At 36.3% G+C, this 22,044-nt stretch overlaps 3 protein-coding genes and 1 long non-coding RNA gene across 8 annotated transcripts; 2 read left to right on the forward strand and 2 right to left on the reverse strand.

The window, feature by feature from the left end:
• Positions 1-597: 597 nt before the first annotated feature.
• On the reverse strand, positions 598-2,607 carry LOC147836088 (uncharacterized). The gene is made up of 2 exons (XR_015496121.1): positions 1,890-2,607; positions 598-1,721 (listed from the first exon to the last, which is right to left on the reverse strand). It is a non-coding gene; the product is annotated as an uncharacterized LOC147836088 (long non-coding RNA).
• A 4,997-nt stretch (positions 2,608-7,604) lies between these two features.
• si:ch211-189a15.5 lies at positions 7,605-13,286 on the forward strand. The gene is made up of 2 exons (XM_087261662.1): positions 7,605-8,329; positions 10,434-13,286. The coding sequence occupies exons 1-2, from the start codon at positions 7,994-7,996 to the stop codon at positions 11,628-11,630; spliced, it is 1,533 nt and encodes a 510-aa protein (XP_087117788.1). The 5' UTR covers positions 7,605-7,993; the 3' UTR covers positions 11,631-13,286.
• tk2 (thymidine kinase 2) lies at positions 13,110-18,979 on the reverse strand. Of its 5 annotated transcripts, none has more exons than XR_015494683.1 (10): positions 18,736-18,979; positions 18,413-18,450; positions 18,220-18,294; positions 17,284-17,337; positions 16,929-17,022; positions 16,706-16,775; positions 16,519-16,607; positions 15,449-15,811; positions 13,913-15,369; positions 13,110-13,767 (listed from the first exon to the last, which is right to left on the reverse strand). XR_015494683.1 is itself a non-coding variant. In NM_001002743.3 (10 exon segments), coding segments are annotated over 10 exon segments (807 nt in total). In that variant the 5' UTR covers positions 18,881-18,979; the 3' UTR covers positions 13,110-13,686.
• LOC100329541 (chemokine-like factor) lies at positions 18,728-21,308 on the forward strand. The gene is made up of 5 exons (XM_087261684.1): positions 18,728-19,327; positions 19,415-20,007; positions 20,297-20,452; positions 20,575-20,670; positions 20,963-21,308. Exons 2-5 carry the CDS (start codon positions 19,948-19,950, stop codon positions 21,074-21,076), a joined length of 426 nt encoding a protein of 141 aa, XP_087117810.1. The 5' UTR covers positions 18,728-19,327; positions 19,415-19,947; the 3' UTR covers positions 21,077-21,308.
• Positions 21,309-22,044: the final 736 nt, after the last annotated feature.

Consider the following 22,044-nt stretch of genomic DNA (forward strand, 5'->3'; position numbering starts at 1 on the left):
TTCCTAACTGCAGTCCTGTCTCCATTATGCTTGCCTTGTTTACAGTTGGTAACTAGGTTACCAATACTACGGTCAGCCACTCGTATGCTAGGTTCACACCAAATACAAGAAATTTTAGGTATTTGAGAGTAGCTAACAGTACATACAAGTTCAATTACAACGCACAATTAGAGGCAAATTTTCTCCAGGCATTTTGAATGATCCAGAATGCAGAATTGTGTCTTCCACACATGTTCAAAAAATGTACGTCCTATCATCAAGTAATCTAGAACAGGGGTTACTAAACTTTTCGACCCACGACCTCCAAAATCACAATGCCAGTGACTCGAGACCCCCCATATCCTTTGAGATAGTTATAAAGTCAACAAACGTGCACGCAACAGCACTTACACACCAAGTCTATTCTTCGTTGAATACTTTTTTATGTATGTGAGTGCTGTAAAAGGTGTGAGAAAGTTTAAAAGTGTGAAAAAGTGCCATAAACTTAATGTGCTGTATCTGACGCTATTGTTGTGTCTTTAAAACAAAGTTATCAGCCCGGGGGTCGCAATACAATGGGGAAAAAATTTAATGCAACTATAAACTAAATTTTTTCAAATTCTGTAATAAAATATGGTTCTTTTAATAGTTTAATAAAATTTATTTGATTTTTGAAAATCACCAAGTGACAGCCCCCCACCACCGCTTTATTGATGTGACCCCCACTTTGGGTACCTCTGATCTCAAATGAGTTGTGCGATGCCTTGTGTCTGGTGTGAACAGAACATAGCAGAACAACTAAATGGAAACACACAAAAGCCTTCAAAAGATTCACGGACAGCAGAGTGGATTAGTGGTTATCACCATCACCTCACAGCAAGAAGGTTGCTGGTTCCAGTCCCAGCTGGGTCAGTTGGCATTTCTATGTGGAGTTTGCATGCTCTCTCCATGTTCACGCAGATTTCCTCTGGGTGCTCCAGTTTCTGTGGACTAAATTGTCCATAGTGTGTGTGTGAGAGAGAGAAAGAGAGAGAGAATGTATGGGTGTTTTCCAGTACTGGGTTGCAGTTGGAAGTACATCCACTGTGTAAAACATAAGCTGGATAAGTTAGCGGTTTATTCCGCTGTTGCACCCTCTGAAATAGACACTATGCCGAAGGAAAATGAATAAATGAAAACGATTCACTTCACATTAAGATGGAAAAACCCAGCTTATGTAAGAATTTTCATATACTGCATTACTCAATTTGCACGATACACACATTTAACAGATATGTGCCATTGCCAGATCCATAAAGTCTACCACATTAGTCTGATTTTACTTTTAACGTTCTGATTGTCTGTCAACACGACAATACAGATGCACATACTATGATCATGTGCTTTCTTTGCTGCTGTTTTTTTCCCCACTGCCATTTTTCTTATCTTTATTTTATTAGTACATGTTTTCATATTCATAATGTCAAAGGTACACTATTTTTTACTTCAAAGCAAAGAACTGAAAATAACTTTACATTGAAAATAACGCCACTTACTCACATCTAGTCTATTGTACTTGTTAGATGCAAATAAATGTAAATTGTTAATAGCGGTTTAGTTGGTGGCCAACAGTGTCGCTAATACAAGGTTTTATGAATTTGGTATACAGCACTATAGAACCACGTTCCTGGAGGCCCACCAGCTCTGCACATTTTCATCTCCAAAACCAAACACGCCTACAGATTATCCAATGCAATCTCACACTAATTCGTAACTTTTTAATTTAGTGGCTAATTCCTGTGAATTTGTATAACCCAATTTGCACAATTGAGTACGATTTGCTCATCCCCCAATGACGGTTGGGATTAGGGGTGGGGTTGGGTGCCACGCCTCCTATTTAAAATCGTACGACTGAACTACGAATTGGCCACTAAACTGACAAAACGTAAAAAATACCTACATTTCCTTGTGAGATCAGCTCATTAGAGACTGAAAGACCTGTAACGGGTGTGACAGAAAAAAGGAGACATACAAAACATGCAGTGTTGGTGGTCCTCAGGGAACATGGTTGAGAAACACTGCTATAGAATACAGCAAATTTAAAAAGGCTTATGCTTATGTGAGTTGGTAATAATGCCATTATTGTTCAGACTAAAATGATTGCTCTTGGTATGAACAGGCCTTGAGTCATTTGTTAGCACAAAACTGTTGGAATTATGTGTGCATAAAGATGAATTGAACATTCATGTCAAATTTAAATGTAATATCGGCAAATTATTAATATAAAGAGCAGTCTGTTGTTTTAGAGAGGTTTTGGTGTTTTTAGCTGCGCTTAGAGAGCTGATGTTCAGGAAAATGTCTATAAACTGGCTTACATATTACGTGTGCTATCTCGCCACATGGAAACTGTTTCACCTCACGCCAGAAGAGCACCTTAGCATCTAATCATGTGGTTAACGTCGACTTACATTTAACCAATCTACATCTCAAACGTGTTATTTCCCTGTCACAATGTTGTGGTCGATTGTCCAAAGTGATAATGCTGTTTCATAGAGCTGCAGATGTTGATGTATGTTTTGTATTAGAGTCTTTATTCCTTTACCACTGTATCCTCTGAATAAATAAATTAAAACACAAGGATTTATCTGTCGGGGTGCTCCGAATGCTTTCTCAGAGAACACTGATAGTAAACAGCAATATAAGATTGTGTGGCAAGTTTTAGAGATGGACAACGTGAAGTTTAGTAGCAGATGTTGATTGTACACTAAAGGCTTCCAGATGGACCCAGTGTTTCCTCAACTATTTTTTCTCATTGACTCCTGTCATTCATAATGCATTACGAGGCTCTGGCTTGCACTGATGTGGATATTCATCCCGCTCCTGTCTGTCTGCATGGTGGGCTCACAGAAAGCGTCCCGAACAGATGGCCTGTGCCATTGCTCTCCCCTTAATTAGCCGCTCATCCCTGAGCTCCGATTCTATTAAACCCTACCAGAGGAATGTGCATTTCAACTAGAGCTGACACGCATGGACATCCACACAAGTCTATCATGCTAACTACAGTGCTGAATTAATTTAAACTTTACTTCATTTTAAAGATGGAGAAGTGTCGTGATTACTGTTGAGAATACAATATCTTCAGTTGATCAAGACTAAAAATAAGCTTCTTGCCCTTTTACATTAGTTCTTGTTTATCTGAATATCTTATTATTCTGCAACTCCAGTCTCAATATTTGTTCATTTTGTGATGTTGTAATATGAGTATTGCTGTTTCACTATATAGTTTGGTGATGTTCTACACTGTAAAAGGTGATCGATTACTTAAAAAGTGAGTAAACCTGTTGCCCTAAAAGTAACAAGTTGACTTTAAAAAATCCATTGTAACTTGGAACTGTTAAGTTGATTTAACTTAATTTTTATACTTATACATTTCATTTACTTAATTTTTTAGGTTTTACTGATTTTTTAGGGGTTTACTCATAAACAGTTAACTAATCATTTTTTACAGTGTACATGAGAGTTAATTTTCCTATCCCATTAATCAAACCAAAATGCATTAAAGTGACACGTATTAGCAAAGGTAATAATAGTTGGACAGAAAATAAAGAGGAAGGGTGAAAATGAGTAAACAATCAAGATAGATTAAATCAGGGGTGTCCAAACTACGGCCCGCGGGCCATCTGCGGCCCGCAATCAGTTTTGTGGCGGCCCGCGAGGCTTTTTATAAATATCAATAGCATCTGGCCCGCTATACAAAAATGAACGTAATTCAATAAATAACCACCGGGTTTCGCTATTACATGCATTTAATTAAGCAGCAGTTCTTGTTATGATCGATCGATCGATCGATCGATCGATCGATCGATCTATCTATCTATCTATCTATCTATCTATCTATCTATCTATCTATCTATCTATCTATCTATCTATCTATCTATCTATCTATCTATCTATCTATCTATCTATCTATCTATCTATCTATCTATCTATCTATCTATCTATCTATCTACACAGTTGAAGTCTGAATTATTTGCCCCTCTTTGATTTATTTCTTCTTTTTTAAATATTTCCCAAATAATGATGTTTAACAGAGCAAGGACATTTTCACAGTATGTCTGATAATTTTTTTTCTTCTGGAGAAAGACTTATTTGTTTTATTTTGGCTAGAATAAAAGCAGTTTTAAATTTTTTATGAACCATTTTAAGGTCAAAATTATTAGCCCCGTAAGTCTTCAGAACAAACCATTGTTGCCTAATTAACTTGCCTAATTACCTTAATTTGACTAGTTAACTTAACTAACCCATTGAAGCATTTAAATGTCACTTTAAGCTGTAGAGAAGTGTCTTGATAAATATCTAGTCAAATATTATTTACTATCGTCATGGCAAAGATAAAATAAATTAGTAATTAGAAATGAGTTACTAAAAGTAATATGTTTAGAAATGTGTGTGTGTGTGTGTAAATATATATATATATATATATATATATATATATATATATATATATGCGTGTCTGTGTGATTTTTGTAAAATTTGGCCCGCGACAATGTTTTTTTTTTTGCATCTGGCCCTCGGCCCAAAAAGTTTGGACACCCCTGGATTAAATAAAAAAGCAGAACATTAATACACAACAAAACACCAGTTTGAATTAAAAAGATACGTTTACCACACTTTTTTATAAGAAGATGTTATGCTTCTGGGGGTGTTCGGGTGGTTCAGAATACCCACCTCTCACTGACAAAGGTCCAGAATTTGTCCCATACATGAGCTCATTTGTCTTATTTTAACTGCTAAGGCATCATAAATTGTGAAAATAACACATTGAAAGACCGGCTTTAAGACCAAGCAGAAGCCTTGGCTATCGTTTCGGTGAGACTTCAGCCAGTTTTGGCAAATACTAACAAATATTTTTTAATGAATCCAACATCCAGCTGTGCAAGAAAACACACAATCTGTTGTTACTGTATTGCCTTGAGAAACATTTTACAAGTAATTTTTATTCTAAATCTTGGACCTTAGGCCTACTCTTGAAACAAAAAATGACCAGTAAAAAAGTGTGAAGGCCCAAAAGCAGCCTGTATACTAAAACTGATTTGAATACTGTTATGGTGATTGTTATCTATGAATTTTCAAATGTACTTTTTTTAGATAGGCTACAAAAACTGTGAAGCTCTAAATTATTATTATTATGTTTATTTATTTATTTTTAATTCAAATGCCCAAATTCTGACTGAGGAAAGTTGAACGTGCTGGCCAGTTTGTTATTTGCCTATTAAATGACAATAGGCCACCGATTTTAAATTAAACTTTAACAGATTCCTATTTTTTATTTTATTTTTTTTTTTACTTTTAATGATATAATATGATTTATTGAATTTTTTTTCATTCATTCATTCATTTTCTTGTCGGCTTAGTCCCCGGGATCGCCACAGCGAAATGAACCGCCAACTTATCCAGCACATTTTTACGCAGCGGATGCCCTTCCAGCTGCAACCCATCTCTGGGAAACATTCACACGCACACACACACTACTGACAATTTAGCCTATACCAATTCACCTGTACTGGATGTCTTGGGAAACCGGAGCACACGGAGGAAACCCACGCGAACGCAAGGAGAACATTCAAACTCCAGGCTCGAACCTGTGACCCAGCGACCTTCTTGCTGTGAAGCGACAGCACTACCTACTGCGCCACTGCGTCGCCTGAATTTTTTAATTATTTTTATTATTTTTATTATCAAGAAGTGTGGTTATGATGACCATCCGACAAGCTAATCCAGCTAAAAATAGTGCTTAAAATGTCATTAAAATATTTAAATCTCATAATGAAAAGAGGCATATAACTGCAAAAAAAAAAAAAAAAAAAAAAAAAAAAACGCAGCTTTTCACCAGGCTGGCTACAGGCCAGGCTTACATTTAAACCTACATGTTTTTAAAATGTTATACTGTTCAAGTCTATCAGACACTTTTTTTCTTCCAAAACAAAATAATTAATTTAAGTTGAATTAAAGCCAAATGCTAAACCAACACTAAAAAAAATTTACTCAACTTAAAATTTTAAGACAACCCGCGTCAGGACATTTTTGAGTTTACTCAACTTAAATCAAGTCAAGTGCAGTACTTGGAAGTTGAGTCAACTCAAGAAAGCTCTGAAGCAAGTTGCCCTACAATCTTGAGTTGAGTCAATTTTTATTTACAGTGAATTAAAGTGTAAAAATAAATCTACTTGAATATAATTATTGCAGGAAACCACATCAAAACATATGAAACAATCTGAGAAAACTTAAAGATTTTTGTTAATTTGTTAATTAAAATGATCATTTTGTGTACATAAAATGTCCTTTATTGCATGTTAGTCTTATATGACTATATAAAGCTAGTGTGATATATGATTAAGGGCCACCAGAGCGCACTGTCATGGTGTAAAATCTTTTAGATAACTTTTTTATAAGGGCATCATTTTGTGTCAGCAGTTCTTCTGTTTGGAGTCTTGAATATATTTTGAAGAAAGATGAAAACCTGTAATATTGACTTCCCCAATAAAGAAAACAAATGCAATGGAAGTCAATGGTTACTGGTTTCCAGCATTTTTCAACATATCTTCTTTTGTGTTTTAACAGAAGAAAGAAACTCATAAAGGTTTGATATAAGGGTGAGGAAATGACAGAATTCTTCATCAATTTTCATGTTTTGGGGCAAACTATCTCATAATGCAGTGGTTCCCAAATTGGGGGCGATTTCCAAAAATCGAATTAATTTTATTAAACTATTAGAATTACCAGATTTTATCCATTACCTACTGAAGAACAAAACAGTAGCTAATAGTAACATTGTTAAAATGTTAATAAGACACATTTAAAAACAACATTCAAATATAAAGCATCAGCATTAATGTGCGACCCCTAGGAGCGAATACTTTATATTAAAGACACAACAATAGCGTCAGATGCAGCACATTGAGTTTATGGCGCCAGGTTAAACTCTACTGCATTCACGTACATTAAAAATAAATACAGGCCACAACTGAACATGGAGGATGGTCTCCGAATGGCATTCACCAAAAGTAAACCTACTGGTATGTGTTGTGTACAAGGTTATTTATAACCACCTCAGAGAAAATTGTAAGTCGCGAGTCACTGGCATTGTTATGTTGGAGGTTGTGGGCTAAAAAGTTTGGGAACCCCCTTTCTTAATGAAGTAGATCCACTGAATATCAGAAAAAAGAAAGATGTCATTACAATATAGTACGAATTAGTATTTAATATTATATTATACAATATAATAGTCTGTTTTTTTTTCCTTTTCTCTCAGACATTTACAGGACAGTTTGGCAGACTAAAGATTGGCCTTCATCAAAACAAGCCTTTTGCCAGCTGAACCATTTGTCAGCTGGTGGTACTTTGATAGCTATACAATATTGCGACACAGTGTGATTATTGCAAAAGATATGCCATCTTAAAGGGTATTTCTTTAGGAAAATCATCTCACAAATCAGGTGTTTCCCTCTGTGACATCACTGACTGCTTTGACGTGCGTACACGTCAATTTTGTAATGGCATCGCCATCTTCCGGGCATTGTTTCACACGAAGTCATGATAATTACTTACCGCTAGGTGTCAGTAATGTTGCTCGCGTCTGAGGGAACAATAACAATGGGGACATGTAGGTGGGCTATAACATCAACCGTTTCTCGGACAAAATAGCTGCTAAAATTAAGTGCACTTAGAGATTTGCAATACACACGTTTCGGCGCTAAGAGGAATGTATTTGGATAGACATGTTGCCGCTAATGCCTGCCATACACCGCTTCGCTCACTGGCCATCATAACCATTTATAGAAATGTCAACCTTTAAGCAAAGTCAGCCTTGCCTAAACTAGAATAAGAAATAAACATCCGAGGCTCTTCCGTATTTGCGCCGCTGGCGATACCTGCATATTCATACTCATCATCATCACTGCTCATTTACATATTCAGTCTACTTTCGCTTCCTCATCGGGAGTTGATCAACTTGATCACTTTTTCTGTCACAAACATGACCAACAGCGTCGAAGATCCGTCGTCTGTCTCGCGAAAAGACGCGTTCGCTCAGTATTTACAGTACTACGAGAAAGTTTGCGGCGAAGGCGGTGTGAAAGCGTGTCCAGAGACGCAGGTGACAGATGAGGACAGACTCGCGCTGCTGTTCTCGGACGCGGAGCCGCGGAAGAGCCTTCACACGGGGGACTTCTATGAGCGCCTGTTCACGTGCGCGCAGCAGCGGGACGGCCAGAGGAGAGTAAACGACTTCAGGAGAGCCCTCGAGCTGCTTGAGATGTTCTGCGTCAACCTCTTTCTGTTCCCCTGGAAGAAAGAAATCAAAACACTGAAGGTAATTTAAAGACGGCTCTGGTAAGGTTACCCGGCCAGCTGATGACAGAAACTACCCAAAGCATGTTCAGATGGTTTGTTCTTCTTCTCTGGCCTCATAGCCTGCTTGTGCTGGACTGTTAACTGGTAGTTTTTAGAAGGGTATAGGGGGACTTATCTGCTGATAAGCAGGAGACAGAAAGTAGGCTAAAATACAGGGAATATCACAAAAATAAAAATACATGCCATTACAATATTACTTTAGTATTAAATGGGTCCCAGACATTTCATCTAATGTCTCAGACATTTATTAAACAATTTTTCTGGCTAAACTAAAGGTTGGCAAACATCAAGAGAGTGATCTTTCCCAGCTTCATTAGCCTGTTCATCGGCTGGTACATTGACAGTCTGCTTTGATAGCTATTATACTAAATGTTTACCATATACAGAACCATGTTCAGTACACTTAATTTTAAACCATGCTCAGCTAGTTTGTTCCTCTGTGGACTCGGCCTGCTTGTGCTGGTCTGTTTTCTGTTTTTTTTTTAGAAGGTTTGAGGTACGTATCTGTTGGTTAGACCTGTTGTGAGCATTAAACCACTCCAGAAGGCCAGCTTTTATCAACTAACCATTTTCAGACTAATTTATTAGTAATATTAGTATTGTTAGTAGTAGTATAAACAGATGTTGCAGATTACCTTTGTTTCTCATGCTTCGTTTTGTGTTTAAACCTCCTCTTTGGGGTGAACTCAAAGGCATATCCAGTGCATAAGTGTAATGCCAATGCATAATCACTTCTGCAAATATTCTGAGATATGATAACGCTAGAAACAGCTTAAATCAGTCATAGATAGTTTGATGGTCTGCATTGGTATCCTATTTAGGTAAGTACTTTTTAGTAAGGTGAATAAAGACTAGTTGAAAACATCCGATCATTCATTCATATTCCTTCAGCTTAGTCCCTTTATTAATCAGGGGTCACCACAGCGGAATGAACCACCAAAACCATATTAATTACCATATTCATTCATCATTTCATACTTAAATATTAATGAAGTTTAAAAGTAATACTGAATCCTTAGATGATTCTAAATGCAGATAATTCTAAAACAAATGAAAATGTACTTACCATTTACTCACTAGATTTTTTGTTGTTGTTGAACACAAAAGAAGATATTTAAAAGAAAGCTGTAAACCTGTAACCATCAACTTCTATAGTAGAGCAATTCCAGCGTTATGGATTTGACGTTTGCAGTAAAAACGCAAAACATACATTTGCAAAAAAGTAAACATGAACATTATATAAAAAATATAAACAAAATATAACTTTTATATTTTCCAGAATAACTGACCACATAGTTACAGGACCAGAAAAATATCAATCTTTTAAACATGTTTTGTACTTTAAATGAAGAAAATAAACATGCATTATGGATGTGACCAAAAAAGTCTGCGAATTTACAGTATACAACATACTTTGTAGAAGTTCTGTGAATTAAACTGCTCAACCCAAAAGAACAATGCTAATCAAAATAGACTTGGCTCACTATAAAACAAAAATGATTGGTTTTATTTTATTTAATATTTTCACATTTATGAGGAAAAAGTGTCGTTATGGATGTGACATGTGAAATTGCCACTTGTGTGACTTTGGTAAATCAAAAATAATAGATTGAAAACACTGACAGATGCAATTTTGAGTATTTCTAAAGTACTTTAAAAATACTTGCTTATCCAAAAAACCCAGAAAAGGTTTCTGTATTTTAGTGAAAATTTTTTTTTTCTTCATGGCAAGGTTGACATTTGCACGGAACTGCTCAGTAATAAAAAAAAATGATAATTATTTCATATAAGTCAATGTTTACAGTTTTCCATCTTTCTTTAAAAAAATAATTATATATATATATATATATATATATATATATATATATATATATATATATATATATATATATATATATATATATATATATGTTTAACAGAAATAAAGTTGGAACAAGTAAATAGTGAGTTATATATAAGTCCAGTTACAGTTTATAAAAATGAAAAGGAGACCTGAAAGAAGTCTCTAAATATTATTTATTACAGTGTTATTAATTGGTCATGTTTTCCTCCATTTCTCTTAGACATTTACAGGACACTTTGTCTATTACATCAAGCCAGTATTGCCTTTTGCCAGGAGTATTCTTCACCTTATTGGATACACAGAAACAGACTCAGAGTATAGACTTTCTGACAGTTTTGACCTAGACAAGGCCAGGACTATGGGTTTTGACCTTTTTCTTGCAAGGTTGGAGTGTAATTATCTGCTGGAGCTTATGAACCAGAAATCACATGTAGAATGTCTGGAGATTATACAAAAGAGAGCTACTCAAGATGTCGTGGAAGATCTTGCAGGGGTAGAAGGTGCAAAACCTGAAGCTGCAGAACCTGAAGGTGACCTAGTGGAAAACCCAGAGGAACTGCAGCCACAAGAGTCACTTAAAAGCCATGATCAAGAAGTGGACAAGTCTCAAGAAGATGCAGTTTCTGATGAAGAAAGACCACCCAAATCATTTGAGACTGATGATAAGTCTATCTTGGAGATGTGGAAGGCTTACCCAGACCTGGCTTTCAGACAAAATCCCATTTTCCGAAAGTCCCAAAGATCTATGCAACCGCTCAAGGCCCAGGAGTGGGCTGGATCCAGGGGCCACAATGCAGGCCTGTTCCACGAGACCAGTACTGAGATGAGTGGCCCTCAGTCTATAGCCATACACACTGAGACCAGCCCAGGTCATCTAAAGCGACACAATCCAAACTCAATTGTAGAAACCCAGCCCTTGGATGCCAAACCCATAGTCCTTAAAGTCGGAGCACTTCTACAAGGTGAAGTCTTAACAGAAGACGGCCTGTCTGAGCTTACCGAGCAGATGGGGAAAATGCAGATGAAGGAACTTAGTGTGGATGAACCCCTTAAATACCCCACAGAGGAGACTGCACAGGCCCACCCATGCAATGGACACAATGACATCACAACCCCACCTACAAAATCCCCAGATTGCATGAGCCCGCCTATCTTGTGCAGCTCATCCCAAGAGCCTGTGTGCAACATCTCAAGTTGTGGAAGCTGCACTGGATCTGATGACACTCTTGCACAAGAGGACACCATTAGGGAGCCTCCTCAGTCCATCTACATCCCTTGTGTGCCAAAAGGATGTGCACCAGTGTTCGGATCGCCAACTGACCATAGTCAAACTGCCAACGAGGGCTCAAGTGCACAGAGGAGTCCAACATCTCAGCCTGCAGAAGATGACCTCGTCCAAACATATGTCATAGTTTAGACACTCAAAAGTATTGCAAGTTTCTCATCCATTCCAAAGATTTTAAAACTAGGATGTCAAACTCAGCTCCTGGAGGACCTAAATCTTACATTTTTAGTTCAATCAAACCTGTGTCTGTCATGTACACTTTTCAAGTTAGTCCTAAGGACGCAATTATCTCAGTTAGATGTGCTTTAGGTTGATGCTGTAAGTCCAGTGACAATTCTTTGCGAGTCCACACTTATGCTGTAATGCACATTGACTATTACATAAAGTCATCTGGCAAACGTACACATCAAGGGAATAATCCGTGAACACTCCCTAACTCTAAAGTGACAAATGGGACCTCCAATGTTCTTGTGTTCTTTTATTGCGTTTCAGACCAAGTCAGGTGTAAATTTCTGCAGAAAAATGTCCCACTTCCGAACTCACTGCTTTTCAGGCAATTTTGCATCACGGATGCATTTTTGCCACAAGATGTGAATGTTTCAAAACATTTCATGTTTTTGTTCTAATTATGGCTAAAACAATAAGAAAATGCTAGCTGTACTTTAAATACAGCTGACAAAAAAGAACATTATATATTGCACTGTAAAAGAAATATAATATATAAAATAGGCTTTATTAGTTGGGTTTCTGCTCATTTTGTGATATAAATATACTTAAAATTGTCATTATTTTAGCAATAATTATTATTTGTTTCACATATGTTTCTCAAATTTCACTGAAGCAGAACTAGCCAGCATCTGTGAAGTGAGGTTGAATGACGGGTCATGCTGAAGTCAGGGTTCTTCAATCTGCCATGGGTTCACAGGTCAGATGTCTGACATCTAAACATTATTTCCAACTAGAAAAATTCCAAATTCTGAGTTATCAGGAAAGGCAGCATTATTAAAATATCCACAAAATGTGACAGTGCAAGTGCACAAGAGCCTTGACCAATTGGGACAGGGCCAAACTCCGCAAGACTTTGACCCTAATGGAAGTGAGTTTGACATCTTTTTTTTTTTTTTTAAGTGTGCTGCAGTATTGCAGTGTACATGCTCTCAAAAAAAGTAATGATGTACATAGCATTTTCATTGATGGTGAGCCTTAATGAAGCCTTTATTTTGGATTAGCTGTGGTATCTTATGAAGGTGATTGGAATGTCTGTGTGACCTTTGTCTTTTTATCTAATAGCTTTTTGAAGTGAAGGAAGGTTTCTGCTGCTATAATTTTCATGAAACTTATGGTCAAAATGATTGTTTGAGCTTGATATATTAGGTTCTGTGCCTTACTAAATGTAGAGCCAGCTTAATGTGCACCTACATGTCTTAATGGAACATTTGTTTTGCAGGAACGTCTACCTTAAATAAACGTGGGTTAAATTGTGTTCAAAAGATGGTGCGCCAATGCATCGCTATTGATCAAGAGTAACCAGGTGTAACCAATTTCCTATTTATCTTACTGTACAACTGTGGAGCACCGCAGAGAAAGATATTAATGCAAACTGCAATGTGATAAAATCAATGTTTTCATTTTATTTAAAACAATGCCTTGTGTTGTATAAATTACAATGGTCACAGTAATAACTTCAGTAACACAAAACTGGCCAATAACATCTGTTGTTAGACATTACCTTCAAGTGGCAACAGAAAAAATGAACAGGAAAATAAAACAAAGGGATACTTCGTAAAACCTGAGTGTGATGTTGTCAATGTAAATGTAGTAACTGAAGCACATATTAAACATCTATATGATCCAATATAAACATTCTGAATAGAAAACATTTCCAAGTGCAGTAGTTTCATGTAATATGGAATGATTCCATAAAGGTAAAAAATAAAGCTAGATGTTTAAATCACACCTTCATTGACTAAAAAAAAAAAAAACACACAAAACATAACAGGCAGCATTTAAATAAAACATCTAATTTATGAATTTATAAACCCTATTATGCATGTCAGCTTCCATTGCAAGAGGAATGTTTACATATTATAAATTCAGTTTGAAGTCAAAAGTGCTTGGTTTTTTTGGTCTCCAAGAGAGCTGAAAACATTTATAGACTGATATACCATCATTCTGTCAGATCCTTTACTCAACGAGCCATGAGTATCTTCTCTCTGTTCTCCTCAAACTGATGCAGCATCTTCTTAAGATCATGATCAGCAGGGATTACCTGTTCACCAATGTCAAAAAAATAAATACTTCAATATATATAGTACATCCAACAATACGAGTTCAGAAATGTCCAAGCATGATAATGTGTCAAAATAGATGTAACTTAAGGAAATAAAGCTTTTTATCCACTTGCAGAAACTTACAAGAACAGGAGCAGGAACATGAAATGACTTCTGATGAATCAGCCAGTCCTCATACAGGTTATGGATTGATTCTAGACATTCCTAAAGAGTGAACATCAGCAAAAGTGTGATTGCTTTCATTCTGTACAATACAAATGCGTAATGTTTGCAATCATTTGTTTATTTTCCCTCAGCTTAGTCTCTTTATTCATCAGAGGTCGCCACAGCGGAATGAACTGCACACTTATCCAGTATATGTTTAACACAGCGGATGCCCTTCCAGCTGCAACCCAGTACTAAGAAAGTTGCAATAATTACTTACTGTAAATCATCTGTGATCTAGAAAGCCTTTGAAAATCCGGTAATACTATTCAAATGGAAATGCATTTCATCTGATTGCTTTTACAGTGTAAATGCTCATGTGGCTGAATAAACAGCCACAAAAAAACTTCTACTGACCAAACACATTATCATTATGGCATGTGTTGTGAGAAAGCAGACCAAACCAAGATATTCATAGTTCACTGTGGTACCAAAACAGAAAAGATTATGATCAAAATAACAGATGTCAACCACATTATTTTCATTGCTTGCTTTTGGACTTTTTAGCAGCGTAACATGGCTTTTCACTCATGCATCACAGTGAGTGCTCTCACAAAAGTGATTAAATAAATTGTAAAATCTTGACTACAAAATCTCCCTATATTGCCAATAGCCAAAAACACATTGTATAGGTCATTTTTCCTTTATGCTAAAGATCATTAGAATATTAAGTGATGATTGTGTTCTTTGAAGAAATAGTGTACTTTTTCTATTGTAAATAAACCAAAACATTTTGAATTAGTAATATTCACTGCGAAAAAATGAGATTGACCAATTTGAAAAACGATTTTCTCAGTATTTCTATTTTTTTTAAACCCTACATCAATGAAAAGCTTATTTAAATCACATTTCAGGTGAACGCACTTGGACATTTTAAAGGGCACCTATTTTATCTTTTTTCCAAGATGTTAGATAAATATTTTCTGTCTCCAGAATGTGTCTGTAAAGTTTCAGCTCAAAACACCAATTAGATTGTTGCTCTGAACAAAATGTTGCTGTTTGAGTGTGCCCTAATCTCCGCCTCGGCTGCGTCAGATAAACAGCACAGTGACAGACATGAAGGTATCAGGTCTCAGGTAACGTTTGTAAGAAAATACTACTGTAGGAATTTCCCAATGATGTATTTGTTGTGAAGTTAATTCAAGCCTTTCTGCCACAATGAGTCACACACAATATCATTACAAAGTTCACGCACACACATTTAACTTTGCACTGTTTTTGCATGGAAAATGTGACAGGATACATGTTAATATACACTGCTGTATGGATATGCGTCATGTTAATGTACCAAATAATCCTGATTTAACGTCCACACACCGGCGCACGTCCTGTGGATATGATTATACGTGTAACTACAGAAACATGTTGATACACAGCTGTCAATTAATTTGGTGGGCGGGAAAACCGCAATCCTATGTCACATATCGGTAAGCCTCAAATGGGAAGGATTTGGACCAAATTTTAACGTCAGGAAATGAAAAAAAAAAAAAAGAGGCTTATTGTGTTTCTATTCCCCCAATATGACTGTGGACACACTATACCTACACACGGTTCGGCTTCGAAAAGATGATTTTCATCATAGGTGCCCTTAAATAAAAGGTGGAACTGTATGGTAATGTGTCTCATGCAGAAACAGAGCCTTGGAGATTGTGCGTTGGGTTTAGTTTCACATTTGCGGTGTTTCAGTTCTGTTTTTCATGCACTGGTTGGACAAAAACTGAAGAAATGCTGAGCTCACCAAGGGAATAACCTTCTCTTCCTCTCTGCACCTCTGCTTCAGTCTCTCATGGCAAGTCTGTGGTGAGGTTTGCAGGTAAACTGGAAACGGTAAAAAAAAAAAAAAACAAACAAAAACGGTAACATCCAGCATTTCACTAACTATTTTAAGCACCCTTATCATGGATTATGAAAAGATTGATATTTAAGTTTTGGGAATCCTTAAGAACACGCTGAAATGCATGCAAGTTCTAGAAACACTGTCACTGTCTTAAAAAAGCATTTAGTTTACTTCATTTGCACAACGACACACATAAGGCTTGCTAAATGAAAGTTTTTCCAAAACTCTTCTTTACATGACACTAATCTGCAGTGATTGTTCTGATGGCTTAGTCTGTTGTGATTGGTCTACTGCATGCAGCACATTTTGAAAAGGGAAGGCTTATCAACATTCCCGTACTACAGGCTATCAAGCATTGACCATTCATACAGTGGTTGAACAGACAACATGGCTTTAAATTTACTATATCAAATCAATTTAGAGTTTGACAAGGAAGCATTCTTCCATAATATATATACAGAAATGCTGAACATACACATAGGCCTAATATTATTGTTGTTGTTACCATATGTTTGAGAAATAACAGTGATAATAGTCTACTCGTATTAACCTTGGTTTTACATTTACAGAATCGTGAGAAAAGCGTGTTCTTGATTTTAAGCAAAAACAAAATTAAAAATCATGATTCTCATTTTAGCCAGAATCGTGCGACCCTATAAAATACAAAACACATATATAGGTGTCATACCAATGAGGTCCACAGGAAGAGAGATGTTCTTGATGATCCACTCAAACCATTCACTTAAAACAGCGAAGTCCACCTCGGGCATCTTTCCACTGTCAAGGAAACAAAACAACACAGAAGTACTCATTTAATGATTAGTTCAATCTTAGGTTAAAAATTAGAGAGCTATGGCTTTGGTAAAAAAACATACCTTTTATAAAGATTTTCCACAAATATGTACTTTGCGCTGTAAATAGATCTCTCCATCATTCTGATAGGTGCTGACTGTAATAATGAAAACAACAAGAAGTTATTGAAGTCATTTATTTTTTTTCCAATCACCCAGAAGGAAGGGATACTGATTGTACAGCAGAATAAAAACAGATGCATGTGAAGCAAGTGAAAATAAAACTGATGTCAAAGAGTATTTGTACATGCCATTGGCGAGACATGTTGATCCAGCATTGTAAGCTGAACATAGGTCTGAAGAGTGAGTCCCCATCGAGTCGGGTCCTGGTACATCAATCCCTGTGGTAGAGCAAGTAAGTTAGGGTGACCAAGACAATATTTGTAACTCAATTACACATTGTTTTGCAACGTAGAAGTACAGTGCGCTTTATTATGTGAAACATAAATTCATTAGCTATAGCCTCTATTTATAAATAACCAGAACAAATGCAGTGAAAACTATTAATAAACCAGTGTGTTTTTACAATGATGATAACTTAAAGTAAACAGAAAGAACACAGCACTCCTTAAACTCATAATGAGGCGCCACTGGAGTCCTACCAATGGATTGCATCCCTGTACATTTCTCCATTTGGACACAGGCTCTGTCAACACCTGAAACATAACAGGCATTTTTTTTTAGCTTTTAAAGGGACGGTTTGCACCAAATTGAAAATGCAGTCACCATTCACACAACCTGATGTTACAACACAGAATGCCCTTCTTTATCTCAGATAACAAAGGGACATTTTTCTTTTGTAAATGTACCGCTCATGCTAATCTATACAACTGTATTCATTAGCAACTAGAATAAGGCTCTTTTAGAAGACAGAGTAATTTCACATTGTTCATTTCATCCACAGAATTAGGGCTTGATCTTTTGCTAGTAGTTAGTGTTAATTACAAGTAAAATGTCATACAGTTTTGGTGTGCAGACTTGTTGAGGTACGTTAAGCAATGTTTTTCACCCACTAAAATTAGAGCTCATTATTTTGCTAGTAGTGCTAATCACAAGTACAATTTGATAGAAATTTGGTTTCCCTCGCTTGTTGTTAAGGTTCATTAAGCCACATTAAGCTTTTTCTTTATGATAGACTTCAATGGGGAGAAAACACTTAACATGTTTTCACTTTATCTGTGGAATTGGGACTCATTCTTTTTACAGTAGTTAGTAGTTAGGCTTAATTACAAGTACAATTACAAGTTTTGACAGTGATTTTGTTTTTTTTCTGGTGGATTTAGAATGTCCCTTACCTTTTGTGGTAAGGGACATTCTAACAGAAACAGTGAGAAACGTAACACATTTATTTCTTTGATTTTTTTTTTTTTTTACAAGGAAAGGCACACTGTGTTAAAACACCAGATTGAGTAAAAAGTGGCTGATTTGTGGGTTTCATTATATAAATTCCATTATTCAATCAAATAAATCAATAACAGGGTTAAAGGATGAGAGACTTCTGGCACTGTGAGCATTATTACATAATTTTTCTGTATTACCTCAATGTCACTGGTCTTGCTGAAGTACTCCAGACATGTCGTTTTTCCACTTGCTATATTTCCCTCTAAACAAATCTGAATAGTGTGGAAGAATTGATCAAAACAACGCCCCTTTAACATCAATGACAAGAACTCATTCACTGTTTTCAGTCGTCCATCTTTCAGAGAAGAGATGCTGCAGTGTTCAACTCACCACTGACTTCTTTCCCTCTCCATTTCTGACCAGTTTCCCTTGAGAAGAAGAAGAAAACATCATGACAATCTCGTCAGATTAAGCGGTAATACTGTATGACATTCAGAGGCTCGGGGACGCAAAAGACAACGAGCTTATTAAGCTCATCTCAAAATTGTGAGACACGTTAACTGTAACAAGGCGTCTTGCACATGACATAGCCGGTTAGTCAAGATTTAAGGACAATGTGAAATTGACGAGAACTAATAACGTTAAATGTGAATGAAAAGCAGAGCGGTGGTCGCTGTTATATTGCGTGGAACGGAAGCTGACAGAGGACTTACCGTGAGATGTGCTGCTGCGCCAGTGCCCGAGTAAATGCTTCCCCTGCGCTGCTCTATGTCGGACAAGTATATTTGTTGACAAAGATTTGTGTGAATACAGAGGTAAGACAACACGACACAATCCTTTAAAGGAGTTTACAATCATCCCGTTTGCTCCTTCGATCTCTAGAAGTTACATATAAAGGCGCAAGAGTTCTGTAAACTCATGATGATGCTCTAAACTTGCAATGTTACGTGCAACACTAAGGAGCAACCAAACGTGTCAAAATAAAAGTCCCAACTACATTGACAAAATACAGGCACTTTTTTATTGCTGTTGTTATTATTGTTGTTGTTATTATTATTATTAGTATTATTATTTAGAAATTCATATTTAAATAATGTACCCAGTTATTTTTTGTAGCAAACAGTTTTAGTTAATTAAAATTAATTCAGCATGAAACCTTTTTTTTGCCTATTGCTTTTATAAATTATCATAGGGAAGAATTTAATGCTATTTTATCAGTTGACTTAAAAAAAAAATCACTGCTTTGCGTTTTACATAACATGCTGTTGTATCAGACGTCTTAATATAAAATAATAGAATGCATTTGTAGTAAATACATAATTAACATAAACATTTATGAATGAGTACATTTGTAAATTATTCATGATTTTATTTATTTTTAACATGTTGTAGACTAACAAAATTAATGAAGTAGCATGACAAAAACAACCTAACTGAAGGCACTGTGCTTGCTTTATATTGTTTGTCAGCCACAATTAAGCCCCCTTAAAATAATAGGTGATTGCATATATAAAAGATGACTTTTATTTTGATTAAATAATTATATTAGTGACCAACAACAATCTCCTGGATGACCATGCCAGAATTACAATGATCTCTACAGCATAAAATAGACCAGCTGCAATTTACAAATGCCAAAAATTCAGTGTATTATATTTCTCACTTCACATTTTGGTGATCACTTAAGTGATTTATCAGGCTGTACAGAAATATATCACCAAATATAAAGAGAGAAGTTCAACAAAAGTCAAAATGCTTTAAACCCCAAACAAAGATATTTACTACATCTTTGAAAAAGACACATTTAGTCATTTCCTCATGAGACAAAGAGGAAATACTCACTCAGGAAGTAATGTGCAAGTTTGTCATGATGTTATAACAATCCATCGACAAAACACATACGCAAAGCTCACATTAATGCCACAATGGAAGTTGATTTGGCCTTGTTGAAGTCCTCAAAAGGTCTACTGAAAATAGCAGAGATGGTGAGAAATGTAACACATTTATCTCTTTGATACATTTTTGGCAGGGCAAATGTTACTCTCAATCACTAGTCTCTTTAAATACTATCTGCGTGAGCATGGTCTTCATATTTGTGTACTCCATTGTTAGAAAGGGAAACAATGTAAGCATGCTAACTAACATGGTAATGTGTGTTCATGATTTGACACAATGTAACAAACTGAAAGACTGTTGTAGAAGTGAAGCAGTTGTAGTTCATGATCTACACCAGAAGTAACTCCTGAATTACGTGTATTTTTATTTTCTGGTCAGGTGTGTGTTTTTGTGGCTTTTGTGTCGTATGCAGTGGCATCTCGGCCGCCCTACATTGCAGCGACCTGCATAGAGTTTTTCATCACGCTTGGTTTTTTTCTGCTCTACCTTCTGAAACTCAACAAAGTGTTCACTTTCTTCTTCTGGCCTCTTATTGTAAGCAACAATCTAATCCACTTGACTGATTGACTGAGTTTTGGTAATGTTTTGCAGTAAGAACTTTATCTATTTATACCTGCAAGTTGTTACCGCAAACTAATGCATTTTTGCTCTCACAGGATGTGTTCAACTCACTCTTTGCAGCTGCATTCATGTTTATTCTTAGCATGGTTGCAGTTTCAACATTCACAGTGAAGGGCACTTTGAGCGGAGGGGTGAGAAACATGACATCCTGTATTCCTGTAACTCTGCCACTGTTTAAGACTAAATATGCACTGTAGACACAAATATCAGTCAAACATGGCCAAACTAAAATGTTAAACCGTTAAATAAATATGTAACCCAACGGTTGAGTTTGTCCATATTTGACCCAAATTTTAAGGCTGAAGCAACCTAGCATTTTTAAGAGTGTATTATACTTTATCAAACATATCAAATCTTTCATTGTGGATAACCCAAACATCATGACACAACGTGTTTCTTACAAAATGGTGTTTTGCTTGACAGATCGTGGGCTTTGTGGCTGCAGCCTTGTGGTCATTGGATGGCTATATTCTTTTCAAAAAAATCACATTCAACAAGCCAAGAACCACCACAAGAGCCCAAACAGGGGAAGAGTAATGCCTCATAACTGTGTTGACTCATTTAGTGAGTGAGTGGGCCATTTTTACAGCCAAAATGAGAGTGTCAAGTATATTATACTGTTGTATGATGTATACTTTTGTTCATAAATAATGTGCAAAAGAATTAGAATCACTGAAAAGACTGAAACCTACACACAAATCTGCAAAGGGTTTCAAATAGATTCTGGAGGTGCAATTGATAAATAAATGCTGAGAAAATTGTCTTTAAATGTGTTCGGATTATGTTTTTATCAAGGTGGCATGGTGGCTCAGTGGTTAGCACTGTCACTGGTTCAAGTCCCGGCTGGGCCAGTTGAAATGTCTGTGTGGAGTTTGCATGTTTTCCCCGTGTTGGTGTAGGTTTCCTACTGGTGCTCCGGTTTCCCCCACAAGTCCAAAGACATGCGCTATAGGTGAATTATCATTCATTCATTCTTTTTCTTTTTTTTCCTTTTATTAATCTGAGGTCGCCACAGCGGAATGAACTGCCAATTTATGTTTTTTCTTTGGACTTTGAGGAAAACTGGAGCACACAGAGGAAACCTATGCCAACATGGTGACAACATGCAAACTCCACACAGAAATGACAAAGCTGAGGCTCGAACCAGCGACCTTTTTGCTGTGAGGTGATCGTGCTACCTATTGTGCCACCCTGATGCTCACTAAGTGAATTAAATAAACTAAATCGACCATAATGTATGAGTGTGTGTGAGCATATGCTGCATAAGTTGGCAGTTCATTCCACTGTGGCGAACTCTGAACTGGAGACTAGGGTCAAAGACTAAAAGGGGTTTAAGTAATCTAAAACAATAAAAGTTTATTTCAGAAAATAATAACGATTATAATATATTTCGACTATGATTTACAGAAGGTATTAATGTTAATCAACAGACAAAAATCATCATCAATCATTTATTATTATTAAGTTTTTTAAACAATCTTTATTTTAGTCGCAAACTCAAACTT

Source organism: Danio rerio, chromosome 7, assembly GCF_052040795.2.
Source record: "Danio rerio strain M-AB ecotype USA chromosome 7, GRCz13ab, whole genome shotgun sequence".
Classification (NCBI taxonomy): domain Eukaryota; kingdom Metazoa; phylum Chordata; class Actinopteri; order Cypriniformes; family Danionidae; genus Danio; species Danio rerio.